This window comes from Ruditapes philippinarum, unplaced genomic scaffold (genome assembly GCF_026571515.1).
Source record: "Ruditapes philippinarum isolate M1 unplaced genomic scaffold, ASM2657151v2 ctg3266_1_1_1_1, whole genome shotgun sequence".
Taxonomy (NCBI): Eukaryota; Metazoa; Mollusca; class Bivalvia; order Venerida; family Veneridae; genus Ruditapes; species Ruditapes philippinarum.
Window position 1 is genome coordinate 179095 of NW_026854510.1, and position 27861 is coordinate 206955.

The window sequence follows — 27861 nt, forward strand, 5'->3', positions numbered from 1 at the left end:
TATATAAGTATTATAATTATTATAATACTAATAACAAATAATTATAATTATATTAATTAATTATATAGTAATTTCTTAGAAAGCCCTCTGGCTAATAGGTGATCAATAAAACAATAACCCTCTGGTAGCGAAAGGGTTAATGAACATTCTAATCATGCATCAGCATATTTTCGTTAAAAAATCATTCAAATAGAGAAAATACGGCTGGAAATAAACGTCGTTTGGGATGAAGATAAAGTACCCCAATTTAGGAATTGTCTTATAGTTATGATTTGCTTCAACGATTTAACAACGAAATTGTTTCGCGCGTTCAACCGATCGATCACGTGATACACGTTATCTACAAACACATTTAAAGTGTCTCAGTCTACTATAGGCCTACACGGTTTTGGACAACAACAACAACAATGGCGGTCGAAGCATACATTTTTGACCCGACATTTATAAAAATAATGTAATATAAACTTGCAGACATTATAGTACAAAACACTTGTAAGTGTTTATTGTATAAATGAGGTAGTATGTATGTCAACAAAGCGGCGACGAAAATGTCAGAAGGTACAGATTGGTTCAAAGTCAAGAGAAACTGAAGACATGGAAATAAAGATGGCGGCCAGCGCCGATGTAAACAATAAAAAAGAGCTAAATCTAAGAATAAAGTGCAAACCTTAGTACCAAATAGTACTCCATCAAGTGTTAAAACTGTGCCTATAACTGTGTTAATTCTCCCCTAAATGTAACTGCTCCGGCATTCGTATTCCCTACGAGCTGCATAACTTCGAACCCGTTTGGGGTTACTCGTGTTCCTTACGTTGGTTCCCAAGCACAGCATCCTCATCATACAGACCCGCATTAGATCTATCATAACGATATATCTGCTAAACTCGATTATGTAGTCAGAAAATTATCCAAACTTGATGATATTGAAACCAAACAATCTATGATTTTATCCAGACTCACGAAAATTGAAACAGATATTTTCACAAATAGAATCCAAATTTCCGAAGTAAATTCACAAATCCAAGACATTATTACGGGTCAAACTCTCATCAATGACAAATATGACACAGTCATGAAAAACTCGATCACATACGATAAAGATATCCAATGAATGCATGCTGACAGGCAGGAACATGACTTTAAGTAAACACAATGCACAACTTCACTGATCGCCGGTGCCGTTCTATGCTAGACAATATGGTAATTTTAGATAACTCTGAACATCTAAAACTGCTGCAAGATTCCATTGGCGGAGCCCCTCTAGACCTAATACACCCACTACCTGAACCAACCGAGGTTGAAGAAAGTGAAATGGAAACATTGCTACCTATGATGGTAACAACTCCGAACTCATATGCAGGGCCTGCTGCTTCCGAAAATTGCTCTGATAAAATGTATGTGTTTTTTAAAAGTTTTGAATATCAAAGATGCTAGATCCCGCATTTGCATTTGACTCAAAAATCTTAGTTAGAGATGTCCTTAAATCTGCTAGGCTCAAAGACACCCCTTTTTCGGTGTTTGTCTCGAAAGAAGTCCAAGCATGCAGGAAGCAACTCATTCCAAAGATGAAGGAAGCACGAGAAGCTGGAAACACTGCTTATCTTGTCAGAGATAAGCTGTACATTAACAATGTTTTACTCCCCCGATCCCCACCATACTACATCCGGACTTATCAATCCTGTCTTGGAATGTTGAAGGACTAAAGCACTGTTGAACGGACAATGAATTCTTAAACTTTGTCACAAATTTTGACTTGATGTTTTAGTGAAGCGTGGCATAAATGATGAATATTGTAGTTCTGATTTAAAAATTGTAAATGGATGAATTGGTGATGATGAGGTTACTTGTCCAGTAACGGTAATAGTGTCATTGATTACACTATTGCATCATTTTACACATGTATTTATTTCATATCATATCTGACTTTATTGTATATAATTATTAAAATTTTTCACAACATGTTCCTCTACATATGATTTTTAAAGTTAATTGTATAAAAAAAGATATCATGTTAAATAAATTAATGTACACAAACCTATTCGGGATAAAGGAAAAAGTTGTAAAAATGACTAAAATTATGTTCTATTAGATGATTTTAGTAAACTAACTGACATTGTTAACCAAATAATTTCCTCAAATATCACAATTTGTGAGGGTGTTGGTAATGTACTGTATAATGCTGCATATCATGTATTTGGTGTAAACACAGGAAATTGACATTCTTTAAGCAAATAATTAATTAAATAACGGCAAATATACCCCTATATACTATAGTATAGATGGGTATATTTCCCGTTATTTTTTAATCATTTGCTTAAAGAATGTCAATTTCCTGTGGTGTAAACAAACCTGTGTACTGTAATACAAAAAAACATGATAATCTGTTGCAAAACTGCCCGACATGAGTCAAATAGAGCAAATAAAGTGTATCGTCGTTTAAGGACACATAAAAATATCTTGGTTATTGTTAAACGGAGGTATTATAGAAAGGTAAAATGCAAAGCAAAATTTTTGTAGGAGAGCAAGCAAAAAGATGAATTGCATAATGCTTCAAAGAAGTAGCCCAAAGACATTTTTGGATCTTCTACGTAAATATAAGAAGAAAAATTGTAATTCTAATACTGATTTGTCAGCTAATGATCTTTATGAACATTTTAAGTCACTCTTTTCAGATACTAACATTTTTAGCGATCAAAATATTGAAAATACTATTAATCATGAAAGTTTTGTACATGTTATAACCAGTTAGATTGTGAATTTTCAGATGATAAAGCGATTAAAGCTATATCTAATTTGAAACGCCAGAAAAGTGCTGATGAGGATATGTTAATTTCCGAAATATCTTTAGACTCTAAACATAGTATCGCACATTTGTAATGTAAATTGTTTAATTTATATGTATAGAAATTGTGCGTACCCAGACTCATGGACCAAAGGCATTTCGTTCCCTGTACCTAAAAAGGAGATTCAAATATAAGTTTGATATATAGAATCTTACATCGCGAAAATCAGAAATTGTGCATTTGTAGATTTAAAAAATCATTTGACCTCGTGTATAGAAATGTTGTTGAATTATCAGTCGCATCTAAATTTATAATTATGTTGAAAGCTATGTATCGACCACTTGTATAAGATCAAATGGTAATATATCAGATAATTTTGAAAGTTATACGGGCGTAAAGCAAGGTGAAACATTATCTTCTCTACTTTTATCATAGATAATTAAATAGAGAAAACTGTTACAATAGATCAAATGAAAATTTTTATGTTGCTATTTGCGGATTCTCTTATTCGTTGTCTGGTTTGCAGGCGTTACTTAATCCATTGCTTCATGAGCATTTTGTGAAAAATGGCTGTTTTCATTGAAAAGCATCCTTTTACAAGTTCAAATTGCCATGAAACTATACAAAAAACTTCAATGCTGTTCAAACTTGGCACAAATATTTACTAGACCATAGCCTTTTTAACAGCATACTTAATCTTAAATTTCCTGTTACCATGGTTACCTAGGGACATCTCAAAATTGTCAAAAATTACTATTGTACGTTGATTTTTCCATCAAAACTGATTTTAAAGTGCTGCAACTTCTTCATGGATTGAGATAATGCAGGCTTTTCAGAGTTGGTTACACGTTACCTTAAGGTCGACCTTACGCCATTTTTTAGCGTCTCACAAGTCCAAAATTCTCTTGGAGATGAGGGGGTCTGCTGACTCCCTTCAAACTCCCAATCAGAAGGGGTACATCCCTCTCTGACACTCCCATTGATGTATTTATTTGACAGGGGATGGCGGCGAAAAGGTGTTCACTTTTTTAAACACCATTTCTCAAACGAAAATAAGCGTTTGGTGTCTAAATAAGGCATGTTCTCACTATTTCAGGCCTCAAAGTGGGATGAAAAGGCGTAAAAAGACGTAGATATGAAGTACAGTACAATGTAATGGGTTAAATCTTTTTAACAGATTGTTTAAATACAGCGAGTATCCAGAACCGTGGGTTGCAGGCAGAAAACACCAATATATAAAAAGGGCGATGTAAGCGACCAAAAGAATAACCGCAGTATTACGCTTATAAATGTATGAGACAAAATCTATTCCAAAAATGTTATCAACAGATTAAAAAAATGGACAGAAAACACGAAAAGACATCAAAAAAATTAGTTTAGGTTCCAAAAAGGGAAGTCGGTTTTTGACTGTCTGTTCATTTTTCATTCAGTTGTTTTAAAAGTACTAGTGTATTTATTGACAATGAAAACTGCTTTGACAAAATTGATAGGTCTTTTTTATTGAAGTAACTATTAATGGAAAACGTGAGTTATAAATTTGTTGAGGCTATTAAGTCAATGTAAAAGACTGTTACATCGTGTGTTGGATATAATGGCAAATTTTCGGAATTTTTCGACTCGAACGTGGACTTGAAGTAGGGAGACCCCAGTTCTCCTCCGCTGTTCATGCTATTTGCGAATGGCATTATCGACAATATAAGTATCGGTACGTATGCCATTGCACGGAAATAAACTTGTTAAAAAGGAAATAAAACCGAACTTTACACAGTACACACAGTACAGTACAAACTTTAGACTCTTCTAACATTCAATACATGTACATGATGTTTTTTCATAACTATAATAAAGAAAAAGGTAATGCAATTTAATTTCATTTCATCGCATAGATATCCCCTTAAAACCTGGTTATAGCTACCCTGCGGCCAAAGACCTGAACTCGGTGTATACTCAAAATAAGCCCCTGGACCCTCTGTACACTAAAGGGACTTAACCAGGTACGTTTGTTTACCGCTGTCCCCGCGCTGAATAATGCCGCAGGTACACCATCTACACTAACACAATTGAGTCACGCTTCCTGGGTGAAGAAACAGTTATTAATTTATTGAGATTATTTAAAGATTTTCAGTTTTCAACTTGTGTCACGTGTAGCCAAAAAAAGTTTGACCTAGAGTCAGTAGCTTGTCAAAACAGTGGAATATGGTGGCACCCGTGTCCTATGGAAACATTTCTAGTTACTCTATTGATTTATTCAACAAAAAGAACAAGAACAATAATAACAGAAAATTGGACCTATAGATATATTCCTTACCAAAATATGATAAACAAGATCAACAAGGAAAGGCGGCGTTCAATGAACGCAACCCCCATATGACCCAGCAACAAGAACCAATGGAAAGGAGCCCAGGCGGACCCCAAACATAAAAAGGACAGGGCAAAGACAGGTTAATCATTAAATGATAAATAATTTGTAACTGATTAGGAATTCAAAGAAAATAATAATAGGCCCACAAGTCTATTAAAGGGATCCCGTATTGGAAGGTCTTTCATGTCTGACTCAAACAGAACTGAAATGGCATTGTTCCTTTAACATGCAATAATTTAACAAATCATTCTTCAAATAACTCGAGTAGTACTATATAATTTGAAAACTTCATATTTTTGACATTCTACAGGTTTGTAGCTGTGGTAGGCATAGATGGTGAGAATAAACGAATTGTTATCAATCAGTGTCCTTTCTCGGAAGGAAATGATCATCCAAACATGTTTGCTGGAACACATAGATGCAGGGAAACTACAATGGTAAGTCCATGTTACACTAGTAAACACTTATGTTGCATTTCAGGTGTAACGTTAAGTTATTCCCTGAAATGTAAGTCTTAAGGTTAAAAAATGAGTATGTTACATAGTAAAAATGGGAAACTTCGATGGTAAGTTTTTGCTTGAAATGAAAATGTTTACATAGGTGCTGTGAAACTTCGATGAAAAATATTGGCTTGCCGTGAGTATGTTACAAAGATGCTGTGAAGCTTCAATGGCAAGTATTGGAAATATGAAGATTATACTAAATTGGTGTGTTTTGTAGGATACATTACAGTGTAACTTCTTAAAACTGAACACCCATGGGACTTGTCAAAAAGTTTGAATTTCAGAAGTTTCCGGAATTTAGAGGTTTAGAATAATGTTGACAAGACTAAGCCACTAAATGTTACTAAATGTCAAGGAAAATGTGGTCATTACTGTAATATCATATAAAATAGTCTTGTAATCAAGATAAAATCTGGAAACAAAGTGATCCCTCGGAAGCATTGATCACAACAAAATTACATAAGAAATGTAAATTCGGTTTGATTGAGTCTGTACATGAGGGATAATGAATAAGTGCAACATCCCTCACGCCCCCTAGCACCGGCTTAAGCGGTACTCTATTCTCAACACTTAATAGTGCCGGCATCAATGATCCCGAAGGACCAGAAATATATAAGAACACTGAAGTGAAGTACGGGGCAACTTTTTACAGCTGCCACACAGCACTTGACACCTGCTGTTGTGAAGTATAAAAATCTGGAAACAAAGTGATGTGTAGGAAAAGAAAACATAAATATTTAACACTTTATTTAATACTTTATAATAATGATAAAAACATACATATACAACGATTTTTTATTGTAATTAAACAATGTTTATGTATGTTAGTTACATATTTGCATCTTTTTCTATGTGCTTAATCTATATAGGTAGCACACACATTTATAATCAATGTTTTACTGTAAATAATAGGTAGCACATATAATGAATGTTTCCTTGTAAAATATGCATTTCAGTCACATATCTATGCCTGTTATAATAATCTTTATATCTCACGATAAACAAATTACTTGTCTCTGTCTGTTACACTATAATGTACAGTCTCTTAACATCTCAAAGTCTCTTACAACAACATTCATATTTATGCATCTGACTTTTTAAAGAAGGAATCAATGGTAGGTTGTTTCTGCACACACTTTGCTTTGACAATTTTGCATTCAGTTAGCATCAGGAGTTCCTGCACAGTATTGAGATAATCACTGTCTTTTTCCGTTGTAAAATTTTTAAACATTTCAAGCACTTCATTATGAGAAAGTTCACTCCCAGGTAAATGTTGCTGTTCATCATCTGTTTCAGTATCACAGATTTCACATGTAGTTTCAGAAGATTCATTAAATGACTGCACAAGATTGCACTCCGATTTGTCTGAATTGTCCTCCGTTCGAACATCATGATCAATGCTTTCTAAGTCCTCACAAGTGTATCTGAACTGTTGAACAAACACATTAAGGGGTACATCATCATCATCATCATCATCATCAAACTCATCATCACCAACAAGATTATCAGAAGACATCACAAAGTGTGTCGAGATAAATCCCACTGACATAAAACACTTCACTACTGTGTCAGTCTTAACATTGTCCCATGCTTTCACAACCCAACCGATAGCATCAAAAAAAGACACGGTTTTACAAAGTTCATTCACTGACTCAGCACTATCTATTTTACTCAACAGTGATCTCAACATTGACTTCCTGTAGTAAGCTTTGAATGTTTGGATTATACCTTGATACAATGGTTGTAGTTGTGATGTCATGTTGGCTGGCAATATCTTGATTTCTACGTTTGATAAAGTATAATCTTCTTGTTTTCCATGCGATGAAGCATTGTCCAACAGCATGAGGAATTTTGCGACCTTGTCTGCGCATGTCAGATTTAAATCCACAAGCCAGTCAGTAAACACCTTTATTTTTCATCCATGCTTTTTTTATTAGCCACATTCTTTATACCCAGTTCTGTTTCTTGATATTCTTAAAACACCTTGGATTTTCAACTTTTGTAATGACTAATGGTTACAATTTTTCACCAGACGCGCTACAAGCAAACATTACAGTAATCCTTTCTTTTGACACTTTTGTTCCTTTGGTGCTGTCCCTTTCACAGATAATGTTTCATCTGGCAAAGCTCTAAAGTACAATCCAGTCTCATTACAATTGAATACGTCATCCAAAAAATACTCACCAATGATTTCAGGAATTCGCGATTTGAATTTTTTTACGACATCAGCATCTACACCAGCACTTTCTCCAGAAACTTTAAATTCTTAAAGCGAATGACGCTCTTTCCACTTATCTAACCAACCATTAGAAGCTTTGTATTCAGTGATTCCAAGTTCTTGAGCAAACTGAAGTGCTTTCTCTTTAATAATTGGACCAGAGAGCATATTTTTAGCACGTACTACACAGAACCATTGCCACACAAGATCATTCAAGCGTTCATACTTTGCATCAAAACGCATCTAACTGGGGGAAGCATTACACTCACAATGCTTCTTGTAGGTGGTGTCTTTCTTTTTCAACATGTATGCTACTGTCGACTTTCCTATGCCATACTTTTCAGAAAGGACCTGAAAAAAGAAGAAAATATTGAAATAGTGCAATTTTTGTTTGCAAACAGATACAAACATTGGTATTTCATTTCAACAGAAAATAAAACATTTCATGCAAATCATTAATTTAAAAAGAAAAAACAATCTTCACAAACCTTCAATTTTGGTTTGGGGACCATTTCAAACTCACGAATTATCTTAATTTAAGTCCTAAAGGGACAGCTCAGTTCTACGACGTTTAGAAGGTGTTCCGTTCCTTATGACTATGAAACTAATGCAAATTTCTGAAAAGACCATTATTTAAAGGTTGTTCTGTGTTCATTTTAATCAATTAAAGTTTGTTGATTTTTATCTTACCTGCAAATTCCTTTGAACTTCTATCAGTTTGTAGAGATGTTGTTAATTGCATAAACTTACATATTGTCCGATGCTAGTTTATTGATTGGTACATCAAATTTAATAAAACACCTACAGACGTTTGATGCGTACATTGTCCCAATTAATCGCCATTTAATCCGCTAATAAACACTTCATACATAATGAGATGATTATATTCATATAATAATGCAAGTTTATGGAAAATGCACAAACTTCTGATTTCAAGAAGAAAACAATTTAATTGTAATTGTTCTATCTGTGAGTAATTGTTAAAAGTCTATTGCACTAAACTTGAGTGCTAACTTTTTCATTACATATATGAGTTTGTTTATAATATATGTAACAATTAAGGAGTGGTAATTTGCTTTTACACAATTTTTTTACATGAAAGATCATTAGCAATTAAATGATATAGCAAACCTTTTTATATGATAGTTTGTTTTGGCCACATCCTTATAAAACTTATACTTTTAATGTGAGCAAAAACAAACTGCCTATGAATTTAATAAATTTTTTTTTTTCTTTAAGAGTTTGCCAATACTATGTACTTAATCTAGTGTTGCAAATAAAATAATGGCAAATGATTAGGTTGTATTCCTTGCTATGGATATTGACTATCAATTATTAATGAAGACAATATTGAATACTCTAATAAGCTTAATGACTATATAGTGACTATACTACATGCCTGTATCAATTTTGTCAAGATTCTAGTCTGTTGGTAGCTTATTATGACATTTTTATCTAGCTGCAGTAAAGTATTTATCTGCTGGGACCGAAATGGATTACATTTAGAACATTTTTTTAATTATGATATTGAAGCCACTTAGATTTCAAAATAAAGGATGAGCTCAGTAGGGCATTAGGTAAATTCAACAAGATAACAAGAGTTAAAGTTAAAGACAAGCCTGTGATACAGAATCAGGATTTATTGACAGGGTTATAATTGTAAATATAAATGAAACTAAACGAAGTGATGATGTCAAAATATGAAATACTTCTGATTGACTTAACATTGTTTACGATATATCAGTGAACTTTTTCATACTGAATAATGCGGTTTTGAAGAGGACAATTTATTACCCCATGATAGTTATATTATTATTGAACCACTTATTGTAAATGATATTTTAATGATGGACGCTTTGCATTTCAGTTTTATTGTTCATTGCACAAAAAGATTGTATGTAGTGTTTTAGTGGAAACTATAAATGTTCATTTATGATTGTGAACAAAAATTGAAAACAATCTGTTGCAATTATTTTTTTTCTTGTAAGATTTTACCTGGATAATACGATTTTCGTCATGAATTAAGAATACAGAAATAGTTTATAAAATACAAAACATATAACAATGTTGATTTTTATTGTTGATCAAGATACAAACTTATTTGTACAAAAAGATAAGAAATCTATATGTGGTATTTAGGGCAAGTTATTGATAAACTTCATTATAACCATTTATCATTATACCAAATTATCAAGCTGAGAGAAAACTTTTCTGTGGAATGAATTGTTGAAGCAAGAAAGTCTGACTCGGCAGATATACAATAACCACTACAAGCAGCACAAAGACAATGTGCTGAGAACGAAAACAAAGAAAACAGAAGTAAAGGACGCTCTTCAAAAAGAACCAATAGTAAGTACGGACAGTTAAAAAACCAGCATAGGAAAGAAACGCCCGCTCTAAAAAGAACCAATAGTGCGCACAGATACTCGGAAAACCAGCGTAGGAATGAAACACCTTTAAAACAGAACCGATAGTGCCTACAGACACTCAGAAAACCAGTGTAGGAATGAAACACGCTCTTCAAAAAGAACCGATTGTGCCTAAAGACACTCGGGAAACCAGCATAGGAATAAAATACGCTCATCCAGAAGAAGCGATAGTGCGTACAGACACTCAGAAAACAAGCGTAGGAATGAAACATCAACTTTGAAAACAACCAGTAGTGACTACAGAGAATTACAAAACAAGCATAGGAATCAAACACGCTCTTTGAAAAGAACCAATAGTGACTACAGACTCTCAGAAAACCAGTGTAGGAATCAAACACGCTCTTTGAAAAAGAACCAATAGTGACTGTAGACCGTCCGAAAATAAGATAGGAATGAAAACCGAAAAAGTAAACGAAGCAATAGTCAGTACAAACAAATAGAAAATGAACACAGTAAAAAAATTGAGCTCATCGTCACATCGGATGCAGAAAGAATACTTTTAAAGCGTAAACAAAAGCAGAGAAAAAGCTCAGGCCAATCGTCGTTAAAAAATACAAGTAAAGCAATTAAATGATCTTTTAAATAGAGGAGATGACTTGGTGTGTACAAGCTGCCAACTGACATTTTACCAGTTAAGTGTCCATACACAGTCATTAGAAAAAGTTTAAACAGGAAAGGAATATCACCCAAGTATATGGACAAAGTGTTAACAGATTATAAGCGTGTTTCATATTCAGAATGGATATGTAAAACCTGTTACAATTACATCTGAGATGAGAGAATGCCTCCAATGGCTGTTGCCAATGGATCCTTACTATCATACCTTCCAGATTCACTATTTTCTCTTAGTCCACAGAAACAGAGGAGCGATGTACAACATTGAGAATCCCATTCATGCAACTGAAAGAACTGGGCATTGGGAAACAGTTTAGCATCTGAAACACTGTTAATATACCAATGAACACCTCGAGTGTAATGTCTATGCTGCCAAGAAGATTTAAACAAACAGAGACTATAAACCTTCAGTACGAGAGGAGACTTCAGTTAAAATATGCAGTATCATGAAACAGTCAGGCCAAAGGTGGGTAATATATGACTTTGCCAAGTACTTTGTAGACAACAGTTTCTTAAACAAAGAAGAGGGAGTAATATTGGAAAATGAATGGTATAGAGAAGCACAGGGCAATAAAGAAATTACCTTTTCTTCTGTGGAAGATATTGAACATTAACAAACAAAAGACACTAGCAAAGAAAGGCAGGAGAGTACTGAAGAGGATACTTGAAAGAAGAACAGGCAGGTGCAGGAAACAAGGATACCTTGGTGCAAAATGTTGACTTTGCAGATAATGGTCTTCATGCACTGCAGAAAGTGCAGGGTAAAAAGACTCATCCAATCAGTCTATTAATGGACACTTCTGCTGAGGAGAAATCCTATCTTGTTTTGTGGCAAAAAAAAGATTCGAAAATATTGAACGGACTGTACCAGTTACTTACAGTTTAATATGTAAAGCAGAGTTAAGGAATGCGGATACAAGATACTCTACATCCGTCCCAAATATGTTTTTCAAGCTTAAAAAAATTACAGGCATTGCAAATATGAGATTTGACTACAACGGCTTTCAGAAAATCTAAGATGTTTCATATACTGCCGGATTATTCAAAATACCAGAAATCATTCAAAACATTATACATCATGATGACGGATTTCGATTTTTTTTAAAATACTTCGATCTTCTCCACCGTACTATCAAACAAAACAAAAAGATTTGTTTGCCATGATCAACCAGCTAGGCTTACCAACATTCTTTGCCACTTTCTCTGCGGCAGAAACAATGTGGCCAGATCTGTTAAAACTTCTCTGTAAAAAGTTTGGCAAAACCCTTACTGAACAGGAAACAATCAACCTGAATTTGATGGAAAAGTGTTAACTGATACAAAACATTCCAACTACACTTGCTAGACACTTCCATTACAGAACTGCACTGCCACTCCCAGTCATGTAAGAAGAAAGAGAAAGAGATATGTCGATTTGGATTTCCCCTCCCACGAATGAAGGAAACCTTGATAATAAAACCATTTTCTTCTGACACAGAAGAGGTAGTTTTGAAAGCATCCGAACAGAACTATAAGAAAGTACTGAAAGTGTTACAAGCACTACCCAATGATGAAGAATTAGAATTTGATCAATTCATTGGACGGTCTGACCTTACCTACGACCAGTATCTTGGTGCTGTTATGTCATCATTGAAGAAGAAGCATGTACGTCTGAAGATGTAAGAATAAATGCATACAACTTAAATGTATTAAAAATCTGGCAGGCAAACACAGACCTTCAGTATTGGCTTGATTCTTAGGGAGTTTGAGTGTATATTGCTAGTAACAAAGAAATCACAGCGAGCAATAAGCATGCTTTTCCAGTGAGAATCCGAGGAAGAAAAAAAGGAAATTCAAATTTAGAGAGAAAGTCAGACACATCACCAATGAGTTCTTAAATCATTGTGAAGTCTCTGCCCATGAAGCAGTTTATTATTTGCTACAGCTTCCTTTCACTCAGGGCTCAGGATGTGTAACTTTTATAAATACCTCCCTACCAGAAAAACGTGTAGAAATTCTGAAGCCATTGCCACAAATAGAAAATCTTCTCGATAGCTCTACAGATGTAACATGTTCTGTATTAATTGACAGGTATGCTGATAGATCACAGATAGCAGAGTTTGCTGCATTCTTCGAAAAGAAACCCACGTAAGAAGAAAAAATCTGCAAAAGAAATTCCAACTGAAATAGATAACACAGACAACAATCTTGACATTGTAACATCAGGCACTGATATCAAATTAGCAGGTGGAAGTCGACTTGTACATCGCAAGACACCTAAAGTGATACGCTATGTGAAATTCAATGCATCAAAAGACACATAGATGTATGACAGAGAACAGCTGATGATTTTCTCAGCTTTAGGGAAGAAATGAAGCTAATGTTATTGCCCTTTGTTCATTTTTCCACTTTGAACTTTGACCCGAACATTATTTGAGAATTACAAAAGGTATCAACTTAAAACTTTGTAGGTATATAATCTCACTGAGTAGAAGTGCAGTGAATAAGAACCATGACCACTCTCATCCCAAATATTGGAGTGATTGCCCTTCGTTCATTTTTCCACTTTGAATTTTGTCCTGGACAAAACTTGAGAACTATAAAAGGTATCAACTTGAAACTTGTTAGGTAGATAGATCTCACTGAGAAGAAGCGCGGTGCGAAAAAGACGTAACCCTCCCTACCCTAATTTTGGAGTTTATGCCCTTTGTTCATTGTTACATTTTGAACTTTGTCCAGGACATAACTCGAGGTAGATAGATCTAGAGTAGAAGTGCAGAAATCTCAGGGAGAAAGAACGTAATGGCCTTAAAAGAAGTCATGAAAACTTCAAATCCAAACTTTACTTTATCTTATTGATGTAGGAAAAATAATTCAAAAACATTTGAAAAAAAATCTATAGACTATTGCATTCTCCCTATGTGCAAAGATTATTTACTAAAAAACATGTTTTCTGTCAAGCGCGTGTCTGGTGATATTCTGCACTTGTGACAATTTCTAGTTGCTTTTCATTAACAGCCTACAACCCACCAATTGTCGCAAACTTTGCGAATTTTTTGTAAGTTATTCATGTTTTGATTCATTTGATAATTTGTAATTTCATAATCTTTTATAGCAAAGTTAAATTGAACTACTTTTTATTTGAGTATGCTCCTGATTTTGTTAAAGTAATAATAAAACTCCTTAAAATGTGTTATTTCATTGTAAACTCCTTTCTATTTTTCCCGCCGCATGCTTTATATGCTTTTCTTGATTATTTTCCCGCCTTTTATTAGGATATAAGCTTAGATGATTTAGCATACAAGTCAGAAATTCTTTAGGTTCTAAGTGTGTAAGGTCTTCTTGAAACTACTTTTGGATTAAAATTTAAGTGATATATTTTGAATATCTAAAATTATTTAGTTTCTGTGGTTATATTTAAAGATAAAAAAGAGTTTTATATGTGTATAGTTAAAACTGATGTCTGTTAATAAATCATTAAAGTGAGGTATCATATTAAACTGTGAAACGTTTCATGTGTTTAGTTTTATTTTCTTATATTACTACGTAATTGTTATGACAAATAGTTATGACAAATATGTAGTAGTAAAAAGCATAATACACAAGGGTGAAATAAATTCAAACACTGTTTCAGTGTGGTACAAAGATTTCAGTCTATAAAACATAAGAAAAAGAAAGTCTACCACACCAATGAGCATGACTATTGTGCAATATAAAGATGCCCATGTATGTTCTTCAATTTAAGCTAATGATAACAATTCAGGTTCATAAATGTATCACCTGATTTAGTTCAACTACATGGTCAGCCTCTGTTCAAACAAATAATTGATTAGTCTTTATAATGTAAATAAATAAACACAACTTAAGCATGTTTTAAAGTTTATTTAACTTGGATTTCATTAATAATGGATAACAATACAAGACAAAATTAACATTTCCCCAAGTATGAAAATAACATTAACATATAACAACCTCGACATCAGCTAAAATAGTGTTAAACAAAACGTCATGTAAATAATTTTATCAAACAATTTTTTTGCGTCACTGTACAAGATAGAATAATTTTTTGACAAAAATATTTACATGCCGACCAGAGAACAATAACAATCGCTGCTCTTATCTATGGAAAAAAAGTAAAATTCTGTTTCTGATGTCATCAAATTTTTAAAATAAAATATTTATGATGTCACCAACAAAATATCCCGAACTCCTTTAAAAATAACACAATTTAAAGATATAAAAAATAAAGAAATCAGTAATATAAGAAAACAAAACATTTTTCGCAACAAAACCCTAAACTTGTCACCAATCATTGTATAGCAATTACATGTTACAGTACAAAACCTAAAGCATTGTGAAATAAATGTTCTGGGGTAAACTGAACAGTGCTTGTTAATATTTGAGCCGCGTCACGACAAAACCAACATAGTGCGTTACTAAAACAGAAGATTGATACCTATATTTCATCTCCAAGTTTGAAGTTTATTCACTAAATATCCCAGTGTGAATATTTACAACACAACATGTGACAAAATGTTATAATGAATAATTATATAAACAGTCTCATCAACTGGTGACGGCAACATTCAATGAAATGTATTTAACATGAAAATCATTCCGGCTTATCAATGATCCTCTGTAAAATATCCCAATTGTTTTCTCTGATTTATTTATATACAATATGACTGTATGAAATATTATCAGTTGAGTAATTTACATTACATGATGATGCAGCTGTCAAACTTTAATGTTTACTTTCAAGAAAAAAATAATTGTCACACAAATGTACAATCAAAATAAACACATAATATAATGTATATGTACACGTAAAAGTAAGACATAATTTATGTAAACAAAACAAACAAAAGTAAGCGAGTAAGGTCCAATTCAATTACAGATAAATTCAGCAAATCATGAATATTTTCATCAAAGGCCGTTGAAGCACTTGATATGACAAATATTGCATATGTATAACAAAGTAATAATGAAAAACAACCAAAAATACAGAAATGATGAATGGTGTAATCATAATTATAATCAAGATAATATTAACTGGTGACATTCAACATTAACTTGTCCAATAGTCTAGACCAATTACTCCAAATTTAAATTAGTGATGAAAATGTGTTACATACAGTGTAATTATAGATATCAAAAATTTTTGCCTAGCTATCCTTTCACTCTTCATCATTTTATTAGCTCAACTTTGTTTTTGAAAAAAAAAGAGGTATTATTACAGTCATGTCAGTGTTGCCATTCCTGTCTGCAAACTTGTACCTTGATCATAATTTTTTAAATTATTGGTGTATTGTCTTAATGCTTTGCCACAACAACCCTTTGGACAAGACATTTCAGTAGACCAGACTAACCTTGACCTTCATCAATAAATAACCTGACCTTAAAGGTCAAATGCCCTAATTTTGCTTGATTTTTGCTATTAGTGGCCATAACTTTGTTATTTTGAAAGCATTGTCTTCAAACTTGAACATTTTAATCTTTAAGGATAGTATGTACATTTTGAGAATAGGCCTCCGATGTAAATATTATAAACTTATTCACATTCCCAGCTTATTTATCACGAAATATAAGATGTCCCAATTATAAGAACAATTAAAATCAATCTCCATATTGCAACAGATTTCATGAATCTATTGTTATATAAAATATGGATGAATAGCTGTAAAAAATAAATTTGTCTGACAACATATTTGTCAATAATACATAAATTACATTTTAATCTTATATACATGTACATGAAGTTATTCTTAATATTTTGTTTTTGTTTGTTTGTTTCATTTTACGCCTTTGCCCAACAGTATTTCAGTCATATAGGCGGTTAGTTTCCTAACCATCAATCCTGGAGAGTTACACCAGTACTAGACTACCTTCCTCCGCGCTAAACTACCTAAGTATCTCCCGGGGATCAAACCCACGCCAGAGAGGAAACTGGATTAAAAGTCATCGACTCTAATCCCTCGACCACAGAGGCAGTGTATAATTACATGTATATATATTAAAGAAATACTTAGCATATAATACATGTTAATCTATCATGTAAACTAGCCAGAACTTTTTAGCACTGTGAGTAAAAGTTCACTCTTGACTTAAACTTCATATGTATCACAATTCAGAATGATAATAACTTATCAAAGATTTGACTGTATTAACTTATAAATTGGTTTGCATTTGGATTGTTGACTATGCTTAAAAATCATTCTAACCAATGACAGATTAAATTAATAGAAAATTTCAATATTGAATAGACATATATAAGGAGAGATTTACGCCGAAAATTGAAGGACTTACAATTTTCGTAAAGTGTATATCTATTTTTTTCAAAAATACAATCATGTTGGATTCTAAAACATTCAAAATGCAGCACATGTATCCAGGCCTAGGGCTATACAGAAGTTACGAGTATACTTCTCTATTGGAATTCTTTTATAAATACCTCAAGTCATGATTTACATTTTGGCTCATTAGTGATGTGACCAAGCATTTAATTACTAGCATAAACAAAATTAATGTGAACTTGTTTGTTGTTGAAAATGACAGATGCTGCCAAAACTTACACCCAAAACAAGAAAAAGAAAGACGATTAAAGCAGTTTGTCACATAAATCATGGTGCAGGAGTATAATTAAGTCATTTTATAAAAAAGATATAACACTTTGTATAATAACTATGTAGCGTAAAATCATTTGCTTTACACAAACATAGCAAAAAGGCAAGCATATACTAAACATGTGTAAACTCAAAACATAAGTTATTGAACTCATCACAATATAATTTTATTCAACACTTTGACAATATTTAGTATTGAACCTACACTCATTCAATATCCTGAATGAGTACATACATGTGCATATAACATAAAAACATTACAATGCATCAATATTTTGGCAAAAGACTTTCATATTACACAAAATGTGATAAACTGGTTGCTTAGTACTGGTTGGTTCCAGGAACAGATTCAAGTGTTTCAATAATCTTATAGCTTCCAACACAATCAAACTAAAATAAATATTTTATATTCTAAATATGATTGAAGGATAGTAAATTAACAGAGATATTTACAGTCAATGCAAAAACCAATATATTGTATACATTTTAGCAATACATGTTACATTTCAGTACCAGTACCTACCCTATTTTCTCCACATAAATCTGTTGTCAGGCTGATGGCTGTTCCGTGACATTATTGATAAAGTCTGGTGTTAACAAAATCCTCAAAATGCTAAAAAGCCTTGTCCAGGACTTAAGACTCCAAAGCTCATTAACTTATGGGTCAAAGGCCCATAATACTTATACACTTCTCAGTTCAAGACCTATATACTTGAAAGTCCAAGACCCATAAAAGTCATAGACTGATCAGTCCCAGACCTATAGACTTATCTGTCCAAGGCACATATTCCTATTGTTATCCCTATATGAAGCTATTATCTCAAACTAATCTTTATAAATGGAAAGTACTATATCCAGTATAAAACTCTTATTGCACAAAAATAGACAAAATAAGAAAAAAATCCTAGTACCATTATAAATTCTTTGCAATAAAACCTTTTGAAAAGTAGTCCTACTACAAGTGTAAAGATCTTTTTCTATTTTCTCTTAATCTGTTTTGGTCCAGTAATGAACAGTTTACAACTGTACTATGTACATCATTATATATTATGTTTTACTTATTGTGTATGTTTTCTAAGTTATTCAGCCTTATAGAGGAAACTGTATAAGTTTCATTATATAAAGTCTTCTTATTAACAACAATGCTATTACAATAACAACAAACGCAGCAAACAGAAGTAATAATCTGTCAACCCGTTGATCCTCCCTGTTCTCAGTGCTGGCTGCTTCAAACCTCCTGTGATGTGAATGGGTATGACTCGTCGATGTATGACTTGCTGAGGCAACATTTCTGTGGCGGAGTCCATCCTGACTTGTGAGGGGTGTTTCGCTTGTAGAGGAATTTTCATCATTTTGTGTTGTAGAATTTGCTGGACTTGGAGTTTCAGTATTAGAGGTTTGATTGTCAGAATTATTGACTTGACCTGCAGAACTGCCTATATTTGTTGGAGTAGTCTCCCTTGGTGGTACTGCAGCAGACGCAGGACTCTGTGGTTGTGTTATGTTTGTATTCTGTTGCCATGGAGGCACATGCATGCCAGGCATCATGGGAGGCATGGGAAATGTTCCTGGCTGCATCATTGGTGGATAGAATGGTGAAACAAATGGCAGAGGAAATCTTGGAACTTGTGTGGCAGTATTAACTCCAGTATTTGCAAACTGTGAGTTCATCTGTGGAAATGGAGGGAAAAATGGCATTCTGAAAGGAAACTGACCAAATTGTTGTGATGTCATACCAGGTTGGGGTACAGCAGACGGTGATGCTGATGCTCCATTTCCAGATGTGTCGTCTGCTACTGGTGTTTCCTGTTCAGCTGTTGGTGATGTTTCAGTAGTTGACTTCAATGCTGCATTTTTCTCTTTCTCATCCTATATGCAGAATATAATAGAAAATATATTTTACTTTCATGTTTATATAACATGATTAAAATTTTAATTCAAAACAGTCTGCATCTGCCATGATTGTAAAATATGTAGCAATTTTTAAAAGTAAAGTAATTCCTGATGACTGAATCTAATATCCTTTCTGTATGCTAACTAATGAAAAGTCTAATAACTGGGACAACTTGAAGAGTTTCGTCTACACATTCACATGATTCATGAGTTTAAAACATTGTTATCTTGTATCATAGCTTGGAGACTTTACTGTTGAAAACATGTTAAATCCTATACCAATACATGCACAATGCATTTATTGGAGTGCAGGAGTTAGTTACCCACACTCTCTGCCTACAGCATGGTCAGTGATTGCCTCATTTTTTCTGGGGTTTACTTATTATGACGACAGGGAAAGAGATAACGATAGAAAAGTCATATTCAGATGCGTGTACATTGGTTATTTTTTATCTAGGGTTTAATATTGTGACAACAGAGAATGTGTTTTTATTTTTGCCTACGATACAAAAGAGAAAAAAACATCAAAACACTCGGTTACGCCCCCCTTGTACAAATCAGATAACCTTGTGTTTCGATGCTCTTTCTATTATCTGTAAAATGTTTTCATTACATGTAGTTGTAAAATGTTAAAGTGGAAATATATCTGCAGCCTTTCATCCTACTTACAGATCAGATAAATCTTTGAAAGTAACCTAAAAACAACAGGTTAGAATATTTCATTCACTTCCTAAATAATTGTAACTTTGCCAATCTGAATCTTCAGTATGTAGTGTTTATAAAATATAAATGGTACAGTAACAGACCTTAAAACTGATTTGTGCCGCCAGTTCCCGAGCTTCCTCAGTTGTTTTCTTGGATTCCTCCGTCACCTCCTTCAATACATTCTTTATACAACCACATGATGGACAATTATAATCTTGTGACCTGATAAACATAGAAAATACAATTATATGTAGTCTTTCATAAAATGTTTTGCATATCATTTTCTCTTAATACTAAATTTCATAGTACATACTATAAGAGGACAAAACTCTGAAGCACACATATATACATTTGTTGTTGCTATAAGGCTTTCTTATAATTTTTGAGAAAATCATCAAAATTTGCATACAAGTAAAATTGCATGATTTATTTATTTGTCAGATACAAGCTTAAAGCTTATGTTTTGCACTGTTAACCAAAACTGACTATAAATAAAGTTTGTCTAACTGTCTTGCTTTTTCATTAACTATCAAATTGATGCACAAACCACATCATGACTCATATACTTGTAAATTTCATATTACAAAGATATTGACATGAATATATTCACCTTTTAGCAAGAATTTTTCTCTCATCTGGTGAGTAGTCTAAAGAGCCGAGAGCTCCAGCACCATGAGTCGGCATAAACCCTATTATAGCTAACAATGCAGTTCTTACTGAAATTATAATTATTATACATATTAAATAAAAACTTAAAATCACCTTATGCCTCAGAAATCTTTATTTTGTAATTATTCAAAAATTCAAAAATGTGTTTATTAATGATTAAATAATAGATTAAGACCATGTTATGAATGTGCTTATGTGTTGTAAAGGTAGCAAAATGTAAACAAAGCAGTATTTTGACTTTATGTGATGATACCTACAGATTATGATTGTATCATTTCAAAACAAGCATTCAATTTAACTGTTCCTATGCTAACTATCCATTATTAAGAAAATTTCAGGTAAAGGTATCAAATTATCAATCAAGTTTCTATTCTTAAAGAACTTAAAATTTTCAGAATTAAATGGAAGATGGAGATTAAATTTTGAGATATAGACTGCTTTTTTATAGTGGCATTTGGTAGTTATCTTTCCATTCAACCTGGCTGTTGCCTGTTCATTCATAACATGTATCGTTTATACGATACATGTAGAAAGTAAGATGGTTTTTATTAAAAACAAGGGTGCCATAGTCACAAAATACGCCCGTTTACGAAAGCTTTAGATGGAGATGGGGGCATTATGGATAAGTGTTATCTAGCAAGCAAGTTTTTATTCTTGGCACTGTGTTGTTAAATGAACCTTAAAACAAATCAGTAGGAAAGATATGCACAGGATGTGTGACCTTGACCTTGGTCGCAGGGACCTGAATTTTATGCACGGCACTCAGCCTCACAATGATGAACATTTGTGCCAAATTATATTGAAATCCCTCTATGCATGTAGAAGTTTTGCTCCAGACAAGCGTTATTCTATGAGCTCTAACTGTGACCTTCACCTTTGACATAGAGACTTGGTTCATGTGCAGGGCACTACGTCTCATGGTGGTGAACAAGTCTATAAAGTAACATTAAAATTCCTCCATGCATGTAGAAAATATGCTCTGGACAACATCTGGATATTTAATCATCTCCAGTGACCTTGACCTTGCAAATATTAACCTAAATTAAATGTGTCACACCTGTAGTCATGATAGTTACCATTTGTGCTACAATCCATCAATAAATGATGACTAAATGGTCCCTTATAATACACATCTTCAAATTTTTATCTGAACTTTGACCTCTATGTGTAACCTTGACTTTATTCGCAGGGATCTGAATTTTGCGTGTGACACTCAGCCTCACAATGGTGAACATTTGTGCCAAGTTATATTGAAATCCCCCTATGAATGTAGAAGTTTTGCTCCGGACAAGCGTTTTTCAATGAGCTCTAAGTGTGACCTTGACCTTTGACCTGGAGACCTGGATCATGCATGGAGCAATACATATCATGGTGGTGAACATTTCCATAAATTAAAGTATTATAAAAATTCTTCCATACATGTAGGAGATATGCTCCAGACAAAATCTGGATATGTCACCATCTTTAGTGACCTTGACCTTGCATATATTGACCTAAAGTACATGTGTCACAGCCGTAGTCATGATAATGACCATTTGTGTTACAATCCCTCAATAAATGATGATTAAATCGTCCCTATACACATCTTCATATTTTCATCTAAACTTTGACCTCTATGTGTGACCTTGACCTTGGCTGCAGGGACCTGAATTTTGTGGGCGACACTCCGCCTCACAATGGTGAACATTTGTGCCAAGTTATATTGAAATCCCTCTATGCATGTGGAAGTTTTGCTCCGGACAAGCGTTTTTCAATGAGATCTAAGTGTGACCTTGACCTTTGACCTAGAGACCTAGTTCATGTGCGTGACATGGCTTCTCATAATGGTGAACATTTCTATGAAATTTCATTAAAATCCCTCCATGCATGTAGGAGATATGCTCCAGACAAAATCTGGATATTTCATCATCTTTAGTGACCTTGACCTTGCATATATTGACCTAAATTATATGCATCACAGCCATAGTCTTGATAATGACCATTTGTGTTACAATCCCTCAATAAATGATGACTAAATGGTCCATATACACATCTTCATATTTTTATTTGAACTTTGACCTCTATGTGTGACCTTGACCTTGGCCGCAAGGACCTGAATCTTGCGCGCGACACTCCGCCTCACAATGGTGAACGTTTGTGCCAAGTAATATTGAAATCCCTCTATACATGTGGAAGTTTTGCTCCGGACAAGCATTTTTCAATGAGCTCTAAGTGTGACCTTGACCTTTGACCTAGAGACCTGGTTCATGTGCGCGACACTGCTCCTAATAGTGGTGAACATTTCTATGAAGTTTCATTAAAATCCCTCTATACATGTAGGAGATATGCTCCGGACAAAATTGGACGCCGCTCGCCCGACCGCTAGGGGCGTTCCCATAATACGTCCTGTTTTTCAAACGGGCGTTTAAAAAAGAAAAACAAATTAAAAAAACAACACATGCATTAGAAAGCTGAACAGAGATTTCATTAGTTTAAATGTTCATGAATGAAAGAAATCAAAATTCTACAGAAATAATAAATAAAGTAAGGAATTAGAAAAAACTTATACAATCATACATACATGACCAGGATGGTTGCCATGACTCCGGGTGATGACCTGATATACTTAAACATATCTTCTTATTCACCTCAAATCTCCCATTCGGCTAAAAATTAATAGTAAAATATTGGTAAATGAAAACCATTGAAAGTAAAATAATAGTACAACCTTGTTAAAAGTACTCATCATTTAACTATCTTTGCTCTGCACTTATACATTATTGAAATCAGACTTTAAATCTTTATCATGTTTTTATTGTATGTGAGTTTCCAATATAAGTTATACATGAACAGTTACAAATACTTATCTTATACTTTATACACAGCATCAATTCTTATTAATTTTCATTTCAAAAAATATTAAAAATAAAAAATATTAGAATGAGTAGAATTGTAATAAACATTCAGTCTGTCTTAAATAATTCTGAATAATTATAACTGAATCTAAAATATAAAGACAAAGATACAGGTTTATTTTATGCTTTTCAGTTTTGAGTGGGTTACTGATTTATCTGTTAAACAGATTTTATTATTCCAGTTAATATTGAAGAAATTTCATTCAAACTTGTTTTTAAGCATAAAATAAAAAGAAAATTTGTTTGTTTGTGTGTATACAACTCTTGTGAGAATACTGTTTATAATGCTCACTTGATGAAATAAAATTTTATCTAACTCACAAACAAACAAATATCCCCGCTTTGAAGTATGGGAACCAACATATTACCAAATGGCTAACCCCATAGCTGACTGGTTCCCATCTTCAAAGCGCAGCACATTTTGCACACGGCAAAGCTGGGGAGCCACGTTTGAATTTATCGAAAGATTTTGTAAATGGAGTAAAACGGCGATAATCTTGATGTTTATTTTGGCTGTTGCGTTGTTTATATAACCGTTGAAGTTTAAAATTGACCATCGTCGTGAAGAATTATATTTTCTGTGTCCATGGACCAAAGGATTATGTGAAAATATTGGAAATGGAATAAAAAACATGGTGATGTTGAGGGTAGGTGTGCGGATTTTTTTCCGGCGAACATTTTTATCTTGCGTATTACATGTATTATAGAAGTTGAAATATGATTTTTTTTAAAAAAGGCTTATATTAAGTTTTTTTGATATATATGATCAGAACATGTGCTGGGATTGACAAATATACATTTTATTTGTGTAACCAAGTGCTATTTTTAAGGTTTTTGCTATTTTTCAAGAAAGGTAACTCTGTTGGCCTTGTTTGATTTTAATCTTTACTTTGTGTGATTATGTCCCCTTGACCACATTTGCTATTTGCTCGACCATAACGTTTCCCTCACCTGAGGTCATTCTTTGTGTAACCAGAAGTTGATAGTCATAGTGACATGAATATATGTTTTTCTGACTTAGAAATTATTATTTAAATATTAAGGTTTGAGGAATTTGGTATTGGTATGTCTTATATCTTTGTTCTTAAAAGTTCTTATGTCAACTAAATGAAGACTTATTTAAATTAATACAGTTGTGGGTTTGATAAAAGCTATTTGGATAAATAAATAATATTCTTGAGTGTTAGAATTCAAGATGGCAGCATACTTTCTTGTCTTACAACTATTTCTAGAAATCACTGTTTCTATTTGTATTGCACTGATGGTTGTAACTACAGTTGACAACATAATTAACAGCACAGTGAGACAGGTGTTAGACAGGTGTGATATAGAAGGAGTTTTATTCCACAATCGGTATGTTATATTATGTTTATATGTAATTGGTTACATATTTTGTAAAAACATTAATGTTTTAAGGAAATGATACATTGCATATAATTTTATAAATAACTGGTTAATTGGTCACTAGATGCAAGTTCAATAGGATGTTTATATATTCAGTTATGTATTTTGTGTATGAATGATCATATTTAGAAAAGGTACATTCTTAGAATATTCATAAGGACTGATCTGTTAATATAATGGATTTATTATATTTAAAGATAAGATGTATATGTTTGTATCATATATTTCATGAATATATGGAATGCTTAATGTGTATATTTTCAGAGCTCGTTGCTATTATGATGATATATGATGCTATGTGATGCTATGTTAGTACTATATGTGTGCTATGAAATGTTGATCTGATGGACTGTATATATTAGTGTCTACTGCAAATTAAACAAGAACCAGCAACCCTCAAGTTTTGTTTTGATTTAACCCATAGGGAAAAGACAACTTGGTCACATTTGGATTTTAAAGGCGTTTTAAGCTCCACACCCCAAGCGTCTGTGAAGAATCTGAGCTTAAATCTAAATAAGTTGTCAACAGATTCTGATATATATATACATATATAAAATATAATACAATATATAAAATTATAATAGGGTTTTAAGTTATAAAAGATACCAAATGTACAGCAAAATCATCTAAACTTACTGTGAGTATAATGATGCTAGGTGGTTTCATGGGATACTCTGGCGGCAAAATAATTCTACCATGATACAGCCCTCCATCAAATTCTGAATCTGCTGGGCCACGAATAGTGAAATGCCATTCAAACAAGTTATCCTGAAATCATACAACATTATGACAGATTAGTTAAACTGGATTGGATCTAGATGACGAGATAAGGCTCAAGTAACCTTGTTATAGCAGATAAGAATTAGATGTTTTTAAAAAGTTTATCCATTTAATTTTGCAGTCAAGTTACAGTCTTAACATTTTTTTCACTATGTAAAACTAAAGGCAAATATAGGAATACACTTCTCCTTATGAAAATTTTGAAGCAGTCTACAAGTATTTACCTGTATTAAAATTACTTAATATTTTCAAATGGTAGGATATGATAAACAATGATTTAATTATTTAATTATTGTTAAGAGAAATTGTCATCAAAAATGATTATTAAAGCCTTTTACAGGAGTCATTGCCACATCTTTTTGAGGATATATATTGATAGTGATTAAATATTACTCTTAAAACCATCTCTATCTCCTCTCAAAATATGAAAATGTTTAAATTTATTTGTATGTTTGTGGATACTTCTCTTAGCATGCATATAAAAATGCGTCAAAAATATACCTCCAAAGGTTGGCAAGCATATTGTTCTGTTGGTTCTCTCAGTTCTTGAGCCTCCTTCATCAACCTTTTAACAGCTTTAAAAAAAAAATTATTAGTAAAATGAATAACAGTTTTACATAACTTTTAATTAGAGCTTTAAGAGACATGCTCATTTTTTTCCATTAGATTATCAAGTTTGGTGAATCAGTAATACAAATATATATTTCAATATATTGCATGTTATAAACTAATAATATGGTCATTGACCGATCATTAATACTGATCAATTCTAATAGATATTTTTTGAATGATTATATTTGATTTTTAGTACAGATTTCAGGAAGATCATTAGAGAAGTTACTGTTTCTATCTATCTATCTTCCATTAATGTCAAACCACTTGCGGTGACGTAGACATGACTCTAGACAAGTCACTTCAGAGACAGCTATGAGATACAAGGGAATCCAGGAACCAGTCCCTAGCTCTTTTTGAATAGACCCCTTGGTTCTTTTACATGCCAAGTGTTTAGCACTGATACATGCGAGGATTTCCTGGATTTCTTACCAGTACACCTCTAGTTAGGTGGGAAACACTAAAGTGAAAGTGAAAGTGTCTCTGAAAAATCCCACTGTTACTGAGGATATTTGGCTCGCGATTTACAGACTTTGAATCTATGATTAAAGCATGATGTCTGGAACATTCACATAATTGTTAATCATGTCATTTTTCAGACTTGTAGGTTACATTTTTTCAAAAAAAAATATACTTTTACTACAGTTTTAGTAAGAAAAAAAAAAGAGTCAAATCCGACTATCCGAAAACTACCATAGTTGACTTCCGGTTTGTGATAATTCGCAAGTTAGTGAGCACATATTGATAAATACCTGGACTCCGCATACTATACATGCCCTGCATATTGTCAAACTATTTTTATGCACTGGTTTAGACTAAACAAAAAATACAGAAAATGAATCAATTTCTGACGTGTCTTTCTTTTGAAGAGTTATTTACAAATTAACTAACCCAACGCAAATGTGATCAAATAGTAAAGAACCCAAAGCTGTTTCTTTAGCGGAAGCCAAACTATCACAGACATTTTAGACACATGTATACATTGTATGACATACCTGATTAACCGAGCTGGTATATACTGATTAGGTTATAATATACCGACAATCACTATATCACATTAAATCATTTAGACATAGTTTCATTAGGTGGCGTGACACGTGCCTCTTTTCGTCATTAATTTTTGAAAATGATTTCACATATTTTTTTGGGTTTTTGCCACTATAATAACTAATATTTTAATTTCAATACATTGAAATGTCTATGTAGATCTTATGTCTTTTCAAATCTTGCTAATTTAAGTAAGAGCCATATCTTGCATGTGGCTATTGCATATATTGGCTAATGTTAAATGAATGACTGCACGGGCCATTAGAAGTAATCCGATTTGGAAAAAATCTGATAATACAGTTTTAATAACAACTAGGTCCAATGCAAAATTCCTATCCAAGGGAA

At 33.0% G+C, this 27861-nt stretch overlaps 2 protein-coding genes across 2 annotated transcripts; both read right to left on the minus strand.

Annotated features, from left to right (window-relative positions):
* Window positions 1-6729: 6729 nt before the first annotated feature.
* LOC132740316 (tigger transposable element-derived protein 2-like) lies at window positions 6730-7491 on the minus strand. The gene has a single exon (XM_060728191.1). The coding sequence runs from the start codon at window positions 7489-7491 to the stop codon at window positions 6730-6732; it is 762 nt and encodes a 253-aa protein (XP_060584174.1).
* Window positions 7492-14756: 7265 nt separating this feature from the next.
* Window positions 14757-27360, minus strand: LOC132740323 (ubiquitin-conjugating enzyme E2 J1-like). The gene is made up of 7 exons (XM_060728199.1): window positions 27222-27360; window positions 26359-26432; window positions 25714-25845; window positions 23340-23424; window positions 20721-20826; window positions 20212-20332; window positions 14757-19381 (listed from the first exon to the last, which is right to left on the minus strand). The coding sequence occupies exons 1-7, from the start codon at window positions 27250-27252 to the stop codon at window positions 18602-18604; spliced, it is 1329 nt and encodes a 442-aa protein (XP_060584182.1). The 5' UTR covers window positions 27253-27360; the 3' UTR covers window positions 14757-18601.
* Window positions 27361-27861: the final 501 nt, after the last annotated feature.

Bases quoted from the DNA above. Each gene is read 5' to 3' on its own strand.
- LOC132740323 (XM_060728199.1), bottom strand. From the start codon at position 27,252: ATGCAGGGCATGTATAGTATGCGGAGTCCAG. The intron at 20,827-23,339 runs GTATGTATGATT...TTATAATTTCAG, and splicing joins ATGGCAACCATCCTGGTCAT to TAAGAACTGCATTGTTAGCT. The intron at 20,333-20,720 runs GTGAATATATTC...TATGTTTATCAG, and splicing joins AGAAAAATTCTTGCTAAAAG to GTCACAAGATTATAATTGTC.
- LOC132740316 (XM_060728191.1), bottom strand. From the start codon at position 7,491: ATGCTGTTGGACAATGCTTCATCGCATGGAAAACAAGAAGATTATACT.